The sequence below is a fragment of the Primulina huaijiensis genome, chromosome 12, assembly GCF_012295235.1.
Source record: "Primulina huaijiensis isolate GDHJ02 chromosome 12, ASM1229523v2, whole genome shotgun sequence".
Classification (NCBI taxonomy): Eukaryota; Viridiplantae; Streptophyta; class Magnoliopsida; order Lamiales; family Gesneriaceae; genus Primulina; species Primulina huaijiensis.
Genome location: NC_133317.1, coordinates 13,899,805 through 13,919,253, shown reverse-complemented (window position 1 = coordinate 13,919,253; position 19,449 = coordinate 13,899,805). Strand labels below are relative to the sequence as shown.

Sequence of the window (19,449 nt, the reverse complement as noted above, 5' to 3'; positions counted from 1 at the left end):
CTAATCAAACGTGAGACAAAAGTTTATGTAAAGGGTTGCATTGTGATGCAATTGGAAACTACCTCTTAGGAATTGTGATTGGCTGATATTATTCGGGATCATGATTCGCTAATTAGACCTTACATACCTATTGAGGAAAGGAGTTTCCCGTTTTCACCAGAGGGTAGTGAAAGATGTCAAAACAGTGGGAGCGGATATTTATAAAGTAAAAGTCCATACTTTATATCTTACTAAATATTTTAAAATAGTCATTAACATTTATCTGTTTTACTTTTCAGTACAAATTTTGACAATGTCTTCGATTCGCAATCCGCTATCTGCAATACTCGACAAACACGTATTAACCGGACCTAATTACCTCAACTGGCTAAGAAACTTAAAAATCATCTTGAATTCGAAATGGATAGCATATACACTTACTGAGTCGCCCCCTGTTGAGGCTCCGACTAGCTGCACTCCTGAGGAATTGCAGACTTACAAAGATTAGTGTGACCATGACTTGCAAGCTAAGTGTTATATGCAGGATTCTATGAATGATGAGTTGCAGAGGCGTTTTGAGGATGCAAAGAGTGCTGCTGACATTCATTTGCATCTCAAGGAGCTCTTTGGTGAGCAAATCCAGCCTCTTAGGCATGCTACCGTCAAGGAGCTGATCACTTTGCGCATGCGAGACGGTGCCTCGGTCCATGAGCATGGCCTAAAGATGATTGGGCTCGTGAACAAGCTCGTTGGCATGGATCTGATGTTGCCTTCGGAGTTGACCACCGACGTGTTGCTCTTATCGCTGCTTAGCTCATTTGATCCTTTTGTGGTGAACTTCAATATGAACAAGCTAGAGCCTACCCTTGAGGAGTTGGTAAACATGCTTGTTACCTTTGAGTCCACCATCAAGAAAGAGAAGTCGGTTCTTTATGTGGGCTCTTCATCTGGTACGAAGACTGGTCCACCTGAGAAGGGAAATAAGCATTCTTTCGAACGTCCCAAGAAGAATGTGCCCTTGAAGAGGCAATCTCCGAATCTTGTTGTGGTAGCCACACCAGTTAAGGCTGACAAGACTGTTGACATCTGTCATCACTGCAAGAAGCCTGAACATTGGAGGCGTAACTGCAGAGAATATCTTGTCCAGAAAGGTTCTGGAAATAATATGTTCTATATCGAAGTAAACATTTCAATTAACTCTACTTCATGTGTATTAGATACCAGCTGTGGCTCACATCTATGTAATGAGTTGCTGGTGATGGGAAGAAGTAGGAGACTAAGGGAAGGTGAGACCTGCTTGAGGCTGGGCAATGGAGCAAGAGTTGCTGCCAAGGCTATTGGAGATGTTTACTTGCTTTTGAACAATTATTTTAAGTTAGTTTTAAGAGATGTTTTGTTTGTACCTGATTTGGTGAAAAACATTATTTCCAGTTCGATGCTTGATAAAGATGGATAGTCTTGTTTATTTAGCAAAGGTGTTTGCAAAATTTACAAGAATGAATGTTTGATTGGTACTGGAGAACTTGAAAACGATCTCAATAACTTAAAATTGAAAGATATTTCACTAAACAATGTCCAAGCGATAACAACAACAAACAAGAGAAAACAAGATACTCTAAATTCTGCACAATTATGCCATGCTCGATTAGGACATATTTCCCTAAGAAGGATGAACAAGCTAGTGGGAGTGGGAGTGGGCATGTTTGATATGTCTGATATTAATTCTCTCCCAACTTGTGAATCCTGTCTGAAAGGAAAGATGACCAAAATTCCCTTTAAGTGCCATGTGGAGCATGCCAAAGGGTTATTGGATTTTATCCATACCGATGTGTGCGGTCCGCTTAGCATCACCACTAAGCATGGACATGCCTACTTCATCACCTTTACCGATGACTTTTCGAGGTATGGGTATGTGTATTTTATGAAATACAAATCTGAAGCCTTTGAAAGGTTCAAAGAATTCAGAAGTGAAGTAGAGAAACAATTGAGACGAAGCATCAAGTCACTTTGATCGGATCGAGGTGGTGAATACTTGAGTTCCGAGTTCCAAGAGTATCTTAGGGAGAATGAGATTCCGCCATCCTTTTTGGGATATGCGCTTGAGACAACGGCACTGTTGTTGAACAATGTCCATTCGAATGCAGTTGATAAGACACCATATGAGATATGGATGGGTAAGCCTCCCAAATATTCTTATCTTAGAATATGGGGGTGCCCTGCTTATGTGAAGCAGGTAGTGGGAGATAAATTGGATAGTCGATCTATTTTATATTACTTTGTGGGATATCCAAGGAATTCGGTTGGATATTAATTCTATCATCCCCAAGAAACAAAGGTGTTTGTTTCTAGGAATGCAACCTTCTTGGAAAAAGAATTTCTATTGGATAGAAAAGGGGAGATAATAGAACTCGAATAGGTTCGAGAGACTCCAACAATTATAGAACCCACACTCGAAGAGCCAAGAGAGGAGATACAAGCTCCTAGAAGATCCGAGAGAGTCTCGAGACCACCGATGAGGTATGGTTTGCATCTTGAAGAGGGCCATGATGAGCCTAACCATGGATGTGATCCAAAGACCTTCAAGGAAACGTTATCTGATGCCGATTAATCCAAATGGCTTCAAGCTATGGAATCTGAGATGAATTCCATGCATTCGAACCACGTATGGAATCTTGTGGATACACCTGAGGGAACTGTTCCCATAGGGTGTAAATGGATTTACAAAAGGAAACTTGGGACGGATGGGAAGGTATTGACCTTCAAGGCGTGATTGGTAGCGAAAGGATATACTCAAAGACAAGGAGTTGACTTTGAGAAAACCTTTTCTCCAGTTGCAATGTTCAAGTCTATAAGGATATTGCAAGCCATAACTGCATTGTATGCCTATGAGATATGGCAGATGGATTTCAAGACAGCCTTTTTTAATGGGGATATTAAGGAAGAGATTTACATGTCTCAACCTGAAGGGTTTATGTAGAGGCCTAAAAATCCTTACTTGAAAATTTGCGGAAAATTTAAAATTTTTCTTTTAAAATAAATGGAGTGCCTCATTCATACCAAAAATTGATAAAATATTTAACGTTCAAAACAGCAGCGGAAGAAATTATTACTTGCCAAAATAACAAGTTAAAGTATTCAATAACTAATAAAATATTTGAGCATCAAAATGGCAAGTGCTGAAACTGAGGTCCTCGGGTGCCACTACTGCCGACTCGAGCTAGCTCACTGGTCCCCGCCCTCGATCCCGACATCATCATTACCTACAACAATCAAGTCTAGTGAGTCTAAAGACTCAACATGCATATATCGTAAATAACGAGTAAATATAGTAAAATTGCATGGGAGTAAAATTTCATGTCATGAGGCATATCGTAAAATGTCGTGTCATGATTAATTATAATACGTGCATAGCTGAACTGAAAATCATAGTGAAACTGTTTGCTCCTTGGAGCCCTGTACTGAAATAGCATATAATAATTTTCTGTGAGATTATGGTCTACGCAAGTGGTCCCTGAACTGAACTGAACTGAGCTGACCGATACTGGTGACCGGACCGATACTGGGGATCGGATTTACGTCTGATCAGACTACTGCCACAGTACTGGGTGAAACAACTGAACTGACCGGTAACTGGTGACCGGGCCGATACTGGGGACCGGACTTAAGCATGATAGTAAAGTGACCACAAGCAATATCGCATAAATCTCAAAATTTGTTTTTTGCACGTAATATAATTAAATAACTGAATTAAATATCCTGTACCCATTTTACTGCTTGGATTGGATCGCTCCCAGGCTCGCTGCAACCTAAATATGCCATGAAAAATATGCAATAGATTTATGGGACCAAACTATACAATAACCTTAAAAAATGTGACAATTACGCCTACCGACTTCGTATTAAATCATGACTCCGAGCCAACCCGAACCAACACTGAACCATCATGTAGTCATGATTAAAATACGTCTAAAATGATCAAATAATGCTCCTAAAATGGTGAGGGCCGAAATCTAGGTGAATGGAGGCCAAAACATGAAACGCTCTTTCGAGAGTCAATTTGGCACATCGCACCGTAAATTCTCGTACGACCTCAAAAATGATCCGAATCACGAACGGTCAAAAACATGACCTTCCTAACTCGATGAGGCACTGTCCAGTCCAAGGCCATGGGCTAAAAGCCAACCAAGAACCCGGAACACGCCTCTGAACCGCGACGTCGCTTGCTGTCAAAAAAAAATACAGCAGCAGCGTCTTGATTCCTTGCGTCGTTTGCAAGACTTTTGGCCATTGGGGCTTGAACCACCGACCAGAGCCTCTCAACAACATCCCAAGGAATGATTTGAACCATGGCTAAGGGCCCTAGGCCAGCCACAATTCGCATCACACCAGCAACAACCGAAACGTTCCAACCGAGAACCAATTCTGCGCGTCGGGGCATTGTTCTTGTTTAGCTGTCACCGATCGTTCGAGTGGCCATTTAATTGACCAAGACACGATCTAGACATCTAGGGGCATGGTATGAACCGTGGCTAAGGGCCATAGGCCAACCAAGATCCACACCATTCCACAAAAGTCGAAACACACATGCTGTCAAAAATGATAAGCCGAAGGGTGCAGGGGCTGTTCTTGAGTATTTTGTAAAAACCGATTAACCAGGGACCAAGCCACCAAAAGGGCAACTTAGTCACGTCTTAGACATGCTAGGGAAGTGATCCAACCATGGCTATAAGCCCTTAGGGCAGCCAAGATCAGATTCATTTCCCTTTGACAGCAACATGAGAAAATCGAAACTCAATATGGCAAGAATGGGAAGCTGCTGTCATTTCTCGTTTCCAGCGGGTGTGGGGCTCGAATGAATGAACCAAAGTGATCCTAATACATCCTATTACATGTCTATAAGTCGCCTTGGGAGCCTGGAATCGAACCAATACCTGAAACCATCAAAACAAATGAAACCGTGAAGAGCATCATGAAGCCCGAAAATCTGCATCTTTTATTTTCTGAAAATTCTTGATAGATTTCGGTTTTTGCATGGAAATGATGATCATGTAATGTTAAATAATGATAATAGGACTTGATTGAAGAGTCAAGGAAGAATATATGCATGCCTGGTTTCGTTTGAAAGAAAAACGAAAAGAACGAGACGATCCGGCGCGGAGGAGGTGGAGTGATCTTCTTTCCTTTTCTTCTACTAAATTTTCTCTCTAGTTTTCTCAAGTTCTAGCCACGATTTTTCTCTCCACAAACACTCTGAATTTCGAGACTTATGGAGGGGGAATGGTGGTTAAGAGGGTGAGGAGAATGGGTGCAAAATATAGGGAGAAAATATCAAGACCAAGTCTACTCTTTTTTGAAATTTGAATTCTTGTTTGATATCAAATGATTTGTTGGTGCTTGTTGGGGTGAGGTGGCCGATCATAATACCATCTAGACTAGGTGAGGATAAGGTTGATCATTAATTAAATGGTGCTCCCAAAAATAAAAGAATTATCCTACTAATTAAATACAAAGAAAGGGTCAAAGGTGAGGTGGCAAAGAGATGTTGTCTAGACATAAGGGTGGCCGAAATTTGGTGTAAAAATGAAGGGAAATTGTTGATTATTTACTAAATTTATAACCCTTAAAAGCCTTACTTATTCTTTACATAATTTAGTGAACTAATTCCTTAATTATGGAACTTAAACCAATTTATTTTCTACTCACCTCAAGTTGCTTAAATAAATCCTCAAACCTCCTTAATAACTTAAATTAACTTACTTGCTAGCTAAATTAAATTCTGGAAAAGTTTCTTGAATCTAAAATTTTATCTCTAAACTCCAACTCCAGTCCGGCCTCACTGAAATAACTGAAATGATAAAAATTTAAACTACTACGTAAAATAATCAAATTTAGAAACTCATGCAATAAAAATCATTTTAATTTAAATACTAGAATTATGCATGACTTATACGTAGTCTAAGTTACGGGTTCTACAATCCTCCCCCCCTTAAAGAGAATTTCGTCCTCGAAATTAAAACTCACCGAATAACTCAGGGTACCGACTCCTCATCTCGGGCTCAGACTCCCACGTAGCTTCCTCCTCTGAATGGTTGAGCCACTTGACTTTGACTCGCCTAACCAGCTTGTTCCGAAGCTTCTTCTCCTGCCTGTCTAGGATCTGCACTGGCCTCTCCTCATAAGATAGGTTCGGAGTAAGCTGCAACGGCTCGAAGTTTAAGACATGCGAAGGATTCGCCATGTACTTCCTCAGCATAGAGACGTGAAAGACATTGTGTACTCCGGCCAGATTCGGCGGAAGAGCCACACGATAGGCTAGCGTCCCAACTCTGTCGAGGATCTCAAATGGTCCAATGAATCTCGGACTGAGCTTCCCTTTCTTTCCGAATCTCATGACACCCTTCATGGGTGCCACCTTCACGAAAACATGATCGCCCACAGCAAACTCTAACTCTCTCCTTCTCTGATCTGCATAGCTCTTCTGTCGACTCTGAGCAGTCCTCATTCTATCACGGATCCGGGCTACTACATCAACAGTCTGCTGTATAATCTCTGGACCCAACTCTGCTCTCTCTCCTACTTCATCCCAATGAACAGGAGATCTGCACTTGCGACCATATAGTGCTTCATACGGAGCCATTCCTATAGACGACTGAAAGCTGTTGTTATAGGTGAACTCTACCAATGGCAAGTTCGACTCCCAACTCCCTGAGAAGTCAATGACGCAAGCACGGAGAAGATCCTCCAAGATCTGAATAACTCGCTCTGACTGCCCATCTGTCTGCGGATGGAAAGCTGTGCTAAACAGCAACTTCGTACCCATGGTCGAATGCAAACTCTTCCAAAACGAGGAAGTAAATCGGGGATCTCTGTCAGACACGATAGAAACTGGAATGCCGTGAAGTCGGACTATCTCTCGGATATACAACTCCGCATACTGAACCATAGTGAAAGTCGTCTTAATAGGCAAGAAGTGCGCTGATTTGGTAAGACGATCTACAATCACCCAGATAGCATTCGATCCTCTGGCTGACTTCGGCAATCCTGTCACAAAATCCATGGTAACGTTCTCCCACTTCCACTCGGGAATAGGAAGAGGCTTGAGCAAACCTGCTGGTCTCTGATGCTCGGCCTTCACTAACTGGCAAGTCAGACACTCGGATACAAATCGTCTGATGTCTTTCTTCATCCCAGGCCACCAATACAATAGCTGTAGATCTTTGTACATCTTCGTACTCCCTGGATGAATAGAGTACGGCGACATATGGGCCTCTGATAAGATGTCTGCTCGGATAGAATCACTGCTAGGAACCCATATCCTGTCTCGGTATCTCAGTATGCCGTCGCTGACTGAATACAAAACACTGCCCTTGGCCTCATCTCTCTGCTTCCACTTGGCCAACTGCTCATCTGCTGCCTGACCACTGCGAATACGGTCAAGAAGGGAAGACTGAATGGTCAAGGTAGATAGACGGGGAACTCTACCTCGAGGATAAGTCTCAAGATCAAACCTCTGCATCTCAAACTGAAGAGGTCTCGAAACTGCCAAATGAGCCATCACTGCAACTTTTCTGCTCAGTGCATCTGCAACTACATTAGCCTTACCCGGGTGGTAGCTAATGTCACAATCGTAGTCTTTCACAAGCTCCAACCAACGCCTCTGACGCATGTTCAGCTCCTTCTGCGTAAAGAAATACTTGAGGCTCTTGTGGTCGGTAAAGATCTGGCACTTCTCTCCATACAGATAGTGCCTCCAAATCTTCAAGGCAAAAACTACGGCGGCCAACTCTAAATCATGGGTAGGGTAGTTCTTCTCATGAGTTTTCAGCTGTCTAGAAGCATAAGCTATCACCTTCCCATGCTGCATCAATACGGCGCCAAGACCGAGCTTCGAAGCATCGGTATACAGAACAAACTCACCGGGCCCTGACGGCATGGCCAAAACTGGTGCTGAGATAAGAGCTTGCTTCAAAGTGTCGAAGCTCTTCTGACACTCCTCGCTCCAAACAAATTTCACATTCTTCTTTGTCAGTGCTGTGAGTGGAACTGCAATCGAGGAGAATCCCTTGATGAACTTCCGGTAATATCCTGCTAGGCCAAGAAAACTGCGGATCTCGGATGCATTCTGAGGCACTACCCAATCTCTGACTGCTGCAACTTTCGCTGGGTCCACCTCAATGCCACTGCTAGAAACAATGTGGCCTAAGAACGCCACCTTCTCCAACCAGAATTCGCATTTACTGAACTTTGCGAATAGTTTGTGCTTCTGCAATGTCTGCAACACTGTAGTCAGATGCCTGCTGTGATCCTCCCGATTCTTGGAGTAGACGAGGATGTCGTCTATGAATACTATCACGAACTGATCGAGGTACGGCTGAAATACGCGATTCATGAGATCCATGAAGATCGCTGGCGCATTCGTCAAACCGAACGGCATCACAAGGAACTCGTAGTGGCCATAACGAGTCCTGAAAGCTGTCTTCGAAACATCAGCATCTCTCACTCTCAACTGGTGATAACCGGAACGCAGATCTATCTTAGAGAAAATCGAAGCTCCCTGCAACTGGTCAAACAGATCCTCAATCCTCGGAAGTGGGTATTTATTCTTCACTGTAACCCTGTTCAACTCCCGATAGTCAATACAAAGTCTCATCGAGCCATCCTTCTTCTTAACAAACAAGACTGGCGCGCCCCAAGGTGAGAAACTAGGGCGAATGAACTCCTTGTCAAGAAGTTCCTGAATCTGCTTCTTAAGCTCTGCCATCTCTGTCGGGGCTAGTCGATACGGCGCTTTTGAGATCGGAGCCGTACCTGGCATAAGCTCGATGGAAAACTCCACCTCTCTCTCAGGTGGAACACCAGAGACGTCCTCAGGGAAAACGTCTACGAAGTCTCTAACAATCGGAACATCTGAGGCTGACTGACTGGGTGCCTCGGGGACAGATATAAAAGTTGCTAAAAATGCCCGACACCCTCTATGCATGAGCTTTCTAGCCTGAACATATGGAATAATGCGCGGTAAAGGAAAGTACCTGTCCGGCTCAAATAAGAACTGAGTCATCCCAGGCGGTCGGACTAGAATGGATCTCCGCTGAAAGTCGATCAAAACTCTGTTCCGCGATAGCCAGTCCATCCCCAGAATGATGTCAAACTCTGGCATCGGCAATAAGATGAGATCCGCATAAACAAGATTTCCATGCAGCTCAAGGTCTATGTCTCGGATCACGCTGGTGGCGGTTATCTCCTCTCCCGAAGGCAATGACACCGAATAGGCTACATCTAGCCCGATGGTCTTAACTTTGAGAAAGTTTGCAAAGACCTCTGAAATAAATGAGTGGGTAGCCCCTGAATCTATCAGGGCTTTGGTAGCTGAGCCAGCTATGAAAATTCTCCCTGAAAGTTCGGAACACTAAGCTGAACCCAAATAATCACAAGAGCTAAGCTTATAGACATGCAAAGGTCACAGTTCTTCTAACTAAATCCCGAAAATAATACTGAGTAGAGCATGCAATCCTATCGCAATTCTAAGTTCAAAATCTTAATCCCGATTCCCAAAACATTGGAATGCAAATGTAACTTAAAGCTGTAAGGTACCTGTCATCAGCATGGTGTCAGGGTTCGTCTCCGCAGCATGGAGAGCAAAAACTCTGCCTTGGGTAGGCAGATTCTTCCGGGGGCACTGCCGTAGCATGTGGTCCGTGCTGCCACACTTAAAACATTTCCCTGAGCCAAACATGCATGCTCCCGGATGACGGCGTGAGCACTTGGGACAGACTGGGTGCTCAAAGGTCCTCGGGACGACACGTCCCTGCTGCTGCTGCTGCTGCTGCTCCTGCTGAGGTCCTCCTCTGTTCCTGGGCGGGCCGTGATACGGCCTCTTATGCTGATGCTGGTGCTGCTGAGGAGGAGGACGGCGGTGTGGTATCTGAACTGGTCGCTTTCCCAAGCGATCCCTCTCTATATCTCGCTGGTCCTGCTCTGCGGCCAGAGCTCTGGAGACGGCGACCTCGTAAGTAGTAGGGTCAGACACCCTAACATCACGGCGCAAGATCGGCCGTAAACCCACCAAGAAATGCATCAACTTGGCTTTAGCATCGTTCGCGATCAAGGGCACAAAGTGACAACCCCTCTCGAACTTACGGATGAACTCCGTAACCGTCAGATCCCCCTGTCTAAGGCTCATAAACTCCGTGGTCAATCGGGTGCGCACCTCATCCGTAAAATACTTGGAGTAGAATACCTCCGTGAAACGTGTCCATGACAGGGTAGCCAAGTTAAGGGCTACTGAAGCTCCTTCCCACCATAAGCGGGCATCTCCTCCGAACAGATAAGAGGCACAACGAACTCGATCTGCATCTCCAAGCTCCATGAACTCGAAAATAACCTCGAGGGACTTGATCCAGCCCTCGGCAACCATGGGGTCCGTCGTCCCAGAAAACTCCTTTGGACGCATCTTCATGAATCTCTCGTATACTGCCTCAGGCTCTGTCGGCCTGGTCGCCACAGCATTGTTCTCCGCAAACTGCGCGAAGAACCGAGTCATCCCAGCTAGCATCTGGGCATTCATGTCCGGTGGTGGTGGAGGTGGTAAGTCTCTCTCCTGCCTCTGCTCCTCCCTGTCCTCCTGGCGAGGCTCCTCATTTATAGTGCGCTCGAGAATGCGTCTAGGGGGCATACTGTTCCATACATAACCCATACGTAACTAACATGCATAATTCCATAATTTATTTAAATTTAAGTACTGAACAATAACATAAATATGGAAGTAAAACATTTCATGTAAACATGCTGTTAAATAATTCATGCTTTAAATAAAATGCGTAACTGTAAAACTTACAGACCGACGACGTGACTTCATGAGCTTCTCGCGGTCAGTAGTAGTGCAACCCTTTACAGAACCATTGCTCTGATACCAGATGTAGAGGCCTAAAAATCCTTACTTGAAAATTTGCGGAAAATTTAAAATTTTTCTTTTAAAATAAATGGAGTGCCTCATTCATACCAAAAACTGATAAAATATTTAACGTTCAAAACAGCAGCGGAAGAAATTATTACTTGCCAAAATAACAAGTTAAAGTATTCAATAACTAATAAAATATTTGAGCATCAAAATGGCAAGTGCTGAAACTGAGGTCCTCGGGTGCCACTACTGCCGACTCGAGCTAGCTCACTGGTCCCCGCCCTCGATCCCGACATCATCAGTACCTACAACAATCAAGTCTAGTGAGTCTAAAGACTCAACATGCATATATCGTAAATAACGAGTAAATATAGTAAAATTGCATGGGAGTAAAATTTCATGTCATGAGGCATATCGTAAAATGTCGTGTCATGATTAATTATAATACGTGCATAGCTGAACTGAAAATCATAGTGAAACTGTTTGCTCCTTGGAGCCCTGTACTGAAATAGCATATAATAATTTTCTGTGAGATTATGGTCTACGCAAGTGGTCCCTGAACTGAACTGAACTGAGCTGACCGATACTGGTGACCGGACCGATACTGGGGATCGGATTTACGTCTGATCAGACTACTGCCACAGTACTGGGTGAAACAACTGAACTGACCGGTAACTGGTGACCGGGCCGATACTGGGGACCGGACTTAAGCATGATAGTAAAGTGACCACAAGCAATATCGCATAAATCTCAAAATTTGTATTTTTGCACGTAATATAATTAAATAACTGAATTAAATATCCTGTACCCATTTTACTGCTTGGATTGGATCGCTCCCAGGCTCGCTGCAACCTAAATATGCCATGAAAAATATGCAATAGATTTATGGGACCAAACTATACAATAACCTTAAAAAATGTGACAATTACGCCTACCGACTTCGTATTAAATCATGACTCCGAGCCAACCCGAACCAACACTGAACCATCATGTAGTCATGATTAAAATACGTCTAAAATGATCAAATAATGCTCCTAAAATGGTGAGGGCCGAAATCTAGGTGAATGGAGGCCAAAACATGAAACGCTCTTTCGAGAGTCAATTTGGCACATCGCACCGTAAATTCTCGTACGACCTCAAAAATGATCCGAATCACGAACGGCCAAAAACATGACCTTCCTAACTCGGTGAGGTACTGTCCAGTCCAAGGCCATGGGCTAAAAGCCAACCGAGAACTCGAACGAGCCACTGAACCGTCACAGCAAGTTGCTGTCCAGAAATACAGCAGCTGTGCTTTGGTTTCTTGTGTCGTTTGCGAGACTAATGGCCATTGGGGCTTGAACCACCGACCAAAATCTCTTACCAACATCCCAAGGAATGATTTGAACCATGGCTAAGGGCTTTAGACCAGCCAAAATTCGAAATATTCCAGCAACGACCCAAACGTTACAACCGAGAACAAATTCTGCACGTAGGATGCATTGCTTTTGTTTTGCTGTCACGAATCGTTCCAATGGCCATTTGATTGACCATGACACGATCTAGACATCTAGGGGCATGGTATGAACCGTGGCTAAGGGCCATAGGCCAACCAAGATCCACACCATCCACCAAACCAAAATGACACATGCTGTAAAAATGAAGGGCCGAAATGGGGTAAGGGCTGTTCTTGATGTTTTAGTTGAAAACCGAGTAACCATGGACCGAGCCACCAAAAGGGCGACTTAGTCACGTCTTAGACATGCTAGGGAAGTGATCCAACCATGGCTATAAGCCCTTAGGGCAGCCAAGATCAGATTCATTTCCCTTTGACAGCAACATGAGAAAATCGAAACTCAATATGGCAAGAATGGGAAGCTGCTGTCATTTCTTGTTTCCAGTGGGTGTGGGGCTCGAATGAATGGACCAAAGTGATCCTAATACATCCTATTACATGTCTAGATGTCGCCTTGGGAGCCTGGAATCGAACCAATACCTGAAACCCACAAAACAAAGCAACCCGTGAAGCACAAGAGAAAAACCGAAAAATTCTGCATGTTGCATTTTCTGAAATCTCTTGATGTATTTCGGTTTTAACATGGAAATGATGATCATGTAATGAAAAATAAATGATAATATGACTTGATTGAAGAGTCAAGGAAGAATATATGCATGCCTGGTTTCGTTTGAAAGAAAAACGAAAAGAACGAGACGATCCGGCGCGGAGGAGGTGGAGCGTTTTCTTTTCTTGCTTGCTACTCGATTTTCTCTCCTAATTCTTGCTAGGATGCTCACGGTTTTTACACTCTGAAATGCCTCTGAATTTCGGTCATGGGGGAGGGGAAGTGATGGTTAGGAGAGTGAGGGAAAATGAGTGCAATATAGGTGGAAAAAGCAAGACCAAGTCTCCATTTTATTTTTTTTGAAATTTGAATTTTGGTTGCTAACAAATATTTGTTGGGGAGAGAAATGGATGGGGTGACCGATTCTTCATGCTAGACTAGGTTAGGATATTGGTTAATAATTAATTAATTAAGGTGGATAAAGAATTAAAAAGATTAGTATGCTAACTCAACAAAGAATGGGTCAAAGGGTGAGTTGGCATATCAATGTTGCTTAATCATCTAAGGGCCGAAAATTCACTAATAAATGGAGGGGAAATATTTTCTAGCTAGTAAATTTATAACCCTTAAAAGCCTCACTAATCCTTTAATTAATTTAGTGAATTATCCCTTAATTATGGAACTTAAATAAACTTATTTCCTACTCACTTCAAGTTGTATAAATAATTCCTTAAACCTTCATTTAACTTAAATTAACTTACTTGCTAGCTAAAATAAATTCTGGGAATGTTTTCTAAATCTTAAATTTTATCTCAAAGCTCCAACTTCAGTCCGGCCTCACTGAATTAACTGAAATGCTAAAAAAATTAAACTGCTACGGAAAATAATTAAATTTAAATACTCATGCAATAAAAATCATTTTAAAATACTAGAATTATGCATGGCTTATACGTAGTCTAAGTTACGGGTTCTACAGTTTACATCTGTCAGAAGTGAGCATATGGTATGCAAACTTCAAAGATCTATTTATGGTCTAAAACAGGCATCTAGGAGTTGGAACCTTAGATTCGATAGTTCAATCAAAGAGTTTGGTTTTACTAAGAATCCTGAGGAACCCTGTGTGTATAAGAAGGTCAGTGGGAGTGCTGTGACATTCCGGGTGCTTTATGTTGATGACATTCTACTCATTGGGAATGATGTAGGAATGATGCAATCAACTAAAATATGGTTAGCAAATAAGTTCTCGATGCAGGACTTGCGTGAAACATCTTTTGTATTGGGAATACAGATCTATAGAGATAGATCGAGAAGATTGCTTGGTCTCACCCAGTCCACATACATTGATACCATCGTGAAGCGGTTCTCGATGGATGAGTCCAAGAGAGGACATCTACAAATGTGTCATGGCATGTCTCTATCCAATTCTATGTCTCCCAAGACTGATGCAGAGATAGCGGCGATGACAAGCATTCCTTATGCATTTGCAATTGGTAGCATCATGTATGTGATGATATCTACACGTCCTGATGTGGCTTTTACACTAAGTGTAGTGAGTAGATATCAATCGAACCCTGGTCTTCCACACTGGAAAGCTGTGAAAGACATCCTCAAGTATTTGAGAAGGACCAATCAGTTTTTCTTGGTCTATGGGAGTGGAGAACTGAAATTGGAAGGCTATACCAACTCTAGCTTCCAAAGCGATATCGATGACTCGAAGTCAACCTCTAGGTGCACGTCGAGCCAAGACTTGGCTGAGTGTTCACAATGAAACTCTATGTATAAACAATCTTTATTTTAATAATATTTGAAATTATTGTTTTGACACTTCTTTATCTGTATACACATGCTAGTTGCATAGAAAAAATCCTTGAATATACAAATAGTAGAAAGAATATGAGATGCACATATGATGAGTATCATGAAACTCATATTGGGAATACTGTATATTTTAAACAGTTCCTAGTCGATTCAGCCGCCGCTAAGAAGGATATAGGCCGCTCGAGTTTGAGACTAGTATCTGCGATGTGAGTACCATGTTTCATTTGTAGGGGACATTGCGATGTCCAAGTATGCAGATAGGTGCTCCTGGTAGAGTGCGTTGAACAACCCTCCATATAGGACTTTCCAAGTGGTTCTCACTTATCGAGTGGAAACGTCCTAGTTTATGGTTGTACACCATTAGTCCTTATGACCCGAGACAACATCGAGACGCTATATGCTAGCATTACACTTTGACTTGTTTAACGACTCATATGGGGTCATCAGGTGGCAAGGTTGCGTGTTCTGTCGAAACATATAGGAGTCGATGCATTGTAGTCGGGGATTCACTGCTTACCTTTGGGTATGGATATCCTATGTGTATGTAGTATGAAATCTCTGATCAGAGTGTTGGTGGTAATTATGAAAGGGGTTTCATAGATTACACTATCGACGCAACTACAACATGACACATAGTATCGATTCATTGACAGCTCTCGATATACCAATAGTTGTCGAATCGGTCGGGATATATGAGATTAAGGAATCGTACTGTAAGCTAACCATAATAGATTGGTCTTGCAGGCACTATCATTTGATACCTAGGGAATCATGTAAGCGATGCTGCTAGGCGTTTAACATGATTGGTTGGGTACAATCAAACTTGAATTCTAACGTTCTTATTATCAAAGATTTGATAAGTAAGAATTGAGCAACTGCGTTATGCTCGTATTAGGACATGTTTAGTCACGAATCACATTGAGATGTGAACCCACGGCTAGTTGTATCATTGAACCATTGAGGGTCACACAAGTGCTAACATTTAAGATCCCGTTGAGAAGTAAAATAGTTCGATGTGTTGAACGGCTTATAAATGATTTTGTAAGCGCTAAGAAAAATAGAAGTATGACTTCTATAAGAGAATTATGGGGAATGTAACTTTTAATTTGAGGAAGTGTTCCTAAATTAAAAGTTGGCCGAATAAATAATGTATTTGAAAATTGTGATTTTCATAAACATTATTTAATAAATTAAATTAATTCAAGTGTTGAATTAATTAAACACCAGTGGGCATAGTAGAGTCTAAATAATTAAATTAATTCAAGTGTTGAATTAATTAAATAATATTGGGTCTTGTAGAGCCCAATAAGAAATATTTATTCAACTAGTGGGCTTGAGTAAAATCAAGTAAAGTTTAAATAGTCTCAAATGTGTTTGAGATATTTAAATAAAAGTCCATGGGCTTTGTAATTGTTACAAACCCAAATAGATTGCATGCATGAGAGTTGAAAGGTTGGGAGACAACTTTTTGTATAACCAAGGCATGGCATGCACATGCTTAACTTGACTTTTTCAAGGACCAAGAAAAATCTTCCAACCTCATTCTCTACACCCTTTGGCCAAAACTTATCAAGTTTTTCTCTCCAATTTTTGTTCTTAAATTGTTGAGGAATTCCTACGCCTTTCAATGAAAAATACTCTAATTTTTCTAGTACAAAATTAGAGTGGTTCTACTTTGTTAGTGGTGGACCTAATTTGAAGAAAGGAGTCCAAGAGCAAGGAGAGCTTGTAGATTTGTCATCCTTTCAAGAGCCAAGTTGTTTAGAACTTGGTTGGAGCCATAACATCAATCCTTGTGATTGATAGGTAAAAATTCTAAACACCCTATATATGACATTTGTGTGTTTTCGTATTTTCTACACACTATTGCATTGAGGTGTTCAGTTTTTGATTGTTCTTGTTGAAACAAATTTTTGAAACTTCCGTTGCGCAACCGGGCACCTTAATCGATCCTCTTTCAAGTGATATCAAGAGCTATGGATACTATTTTGTATAGCATATACATAATATTATATTGAGGTCGATTTCTAACCGCACGAGATGATTTTTTGCAACAAAATAGAGGCCGGTTTGGGCCAATTTTGGGCAGCAAGTTGCTGCCCATTTAGGGCAGCTCGGGCTGCCCGTGGGGCTGCCCGTTTCGGGCAGTAAGGGCATTTCCTTTGGCTGCCCGAACAGCCCCATGTTTCAAAATAAAAAAAATAATTTCGCATGTTGGCCGGAATCCGGCGAGGGCGATGACGAATAGGGTTTCCAAAAGTGTTTTGGATTATCAAAGTGTCATGGGCCTTGAAGTTGTTGGGCCATTAGATGGCTAACATATTTGTGAAATTTAAATGAGCCAAAATGTTTTTGGTGAAAAATTATTTTTTGGGCCCTTAAGTCTAAATTTACAAAATTTGTACATATTTTCTCATTAAATAAATAATTGAAGTTGGACTTTAATTATTTATAGTAAATGGTGATTTACAAGAAATTCGGTTATAAATAAAATAATTTGAAGGTAGACAAAGGAGTTTGTATATTTTGTTAATTTAGTTTATAATCGTGGCGGTTAGTGATTGGATCAAGATAAATGATATTGGATCGATTGATTATTGTGATAATTAATTGATGGTATATGATATGTGATATTATGCATGAAGGATGATCAAAAGCCCAAGCCCAATTTGCTAGGTGTATGCTATGATATTTTTTGTTAAATGATTGTAATAATTATTAATTTATAAAGTGGGCTTGGTTTATGGCCCGTTCTCACCCCATGAGATGTATCCCTATTTGCCATGGATATTTATTTGTAAATATTAGTATAGTTGAAGATCAAGATTGGAAGATGGTGGCCTTCATGATTATGAAGATCGAAGACATGTAAATATTGGAAGCCTATGTAAAAGTTGCATTTGCATCCTATGCATTTCCCTAGGATTGGACCTAGGCCCGTGCTTAGCTCATACGGGCCATTAGTTTTGGGGCGATTGATCATCCTTGTTTTGTTTACTGTTTATAATATATGCATGATATGTGATTGGCTGATATTATTCGGGATCATAATTCGCTAATTGGACCTTGCGTACCTACTGAGGAAAGGAGTTTCCCGCTTTCTCTAGAGGATAGTGAAAGATGTCAAAATAGTGGGAGCGAAAAATTTATAAAGTAAAAGTTCATACTTTATATCTTACTAAATATTTTAAAATAGTCATTAACATTTATCTGTTTTACTTTTCAGTACAAATTTTGACAAAGTCTTCGATTCGCAATCTGGTATCTGCAATACTCGAAAAACACATATTAACTGGACCTAATTACCTCACTTGGCTAAGAAACCTGAAAATCGTCTTGAATTCGAAAAGGATAGCATATACAGTTACTGAGTCGCCCCTGTTGAGGCTCCGACTAGCTGCTCTTCTGAGGAATTGCAGATTTACAAGGATTGGTGTGACCATGACTTGAAAGCAAAGTGTTATATGCAGGCTTCTATGAATGATGAGCTGCAGAGGCGTTTTGAGGATGCAAGAGTGCTGCTGACATTCATTTGCATCTCAAGGAGCTCTTTGGTGAGCAGACTAGACCTCTTAGGCATGCTACCGTCAAGCAGCTGATCACTTTGAGAAAGCGAGATGGGGCCTCGGTCCATGAGCATGACCTGAAGTTGATTGGGCTCGTGGACATGCTCGTTAGAATGGATTTGATCTTGCCTTCGGAGTTGACCACCGACGTGTTGCTCTTGTCAGTACAATCATTGTATTCGATCAAAGTCTTTCAGTAGAAATCCTATCTTCGTGATAGAAGGGGTGACGTACCACTTCAGTTTGGTCTTATCAATGCCAAAACTGAAACTCTTAGTTACAACAGCCTATTTCAGTTTGTAACTGATCTTAGCACAACTTAAGAATATAACAGGGATTAAAGTGTGCTAACAAGCTCAAGACGTTAGCCTTGAATGCTACAGATAGAACTAGTAAGTGTGAGCTTTTTATTTCAGCAGAATAACAGCTTGAGTAAAATAGTTGTTTTGTATCCTTGTTTTTCTTTAGCTGCTCTCTTCGCCTATTTATAGGCTTCTCTTCCAACGGTAACTTGATATAATATTTGAATATTATATCCGTTGATTGCCACGTCGATATTCTCCTGATAATCGTACATTGTAGACTCAGAAATGCGGCGTTCCACTACGAGTTGCAGTCTGCTTGTACTGATGTCGATTGAATGTCCTTTTCATTTGATGACGTGTATGGCTGAGCGATCAACTGAAAGATAGTAGCTGATAAGCTTGTGCCGAGTTAATCAACTGATCAGTCAGCTGTCTTCAAGAATCCAGTTAGGTTCAACTGATCAATTTTCAATTGATCAGTCGGTTAACTTCGAAAGTTCAGTTCAGCTGGATTCGGTTGCCTTTGATAGCTCACGCGATACTTCAGTTAGGCAAGCTGTATAATTCGAATACTTGATCAGTTAGTCCAATAGATAAATGGTTTGTCAAACAGCCGAAATTAAGTTTCCAACAATTTCCCCCTTTTTGGTGTTTGACAAAACTAAGCAAATAATAACTGATCAATTAAACTTATAGACGTCCTTCAAATCTGTTGTAGATAAAATAATAATTTTCGTGTACATATTCGTACAATGAATGAAAGAATGAAATAATATGTACAAATAGATCCATCAACTGATTGATTGTAGCTTAGGTCTATTCTCCTTTTTTGTCAAACGCCT

The 19,449-nt window shown here is 41.5% G+C and overlaps 1 protein-coding gene across 1 annotated transcript; it reads right to left on the bottom strand.

Moving 5' to 3' along the window:
* Positions 1 to 3,030: 3,030 nt before the first annotated feature.
* LOC140989682 (uncharacterized) lies at positions 3,031 to 10,054 on the bottom strand. Its single transcript, XM_073458998.1, has 2 exons — positions 9,571 to 10,054; positions 3,031 to 3,239 (listed from the first exon to the last, which is right to left on the bottom strand). Exons 1-2 carry the CDS (start codon positions 10,052 to 10,054, stop codon positions 3,202 to 3,204), a joined length of 522 nt encoding a protein of 173 aa, XP_073315099.1. The 3' UTR covers positions 3,031 to 3,201.
* Between the last annotated feature and the right edge of the window lie 9,395 nt (positions 10,055 to 19,449).

Excerpts from the sequence above, each read along its gene's own strand:
- LOC140989682 (XM_073458998.1), bottom strand. The coding sequence starts at position 10,054 with ATGCATTTCTTGGTGGGTTTACGGCCGATCTTGCGCCGTGATGTTAGG. Across the intron at positions 3,240-9,570 it reads TGACACCATGCTGATGACAG|GTAATGATGATGTCGGGATC; the intron begins GTACCTTACAGC and ends TGATTGTTGTAG.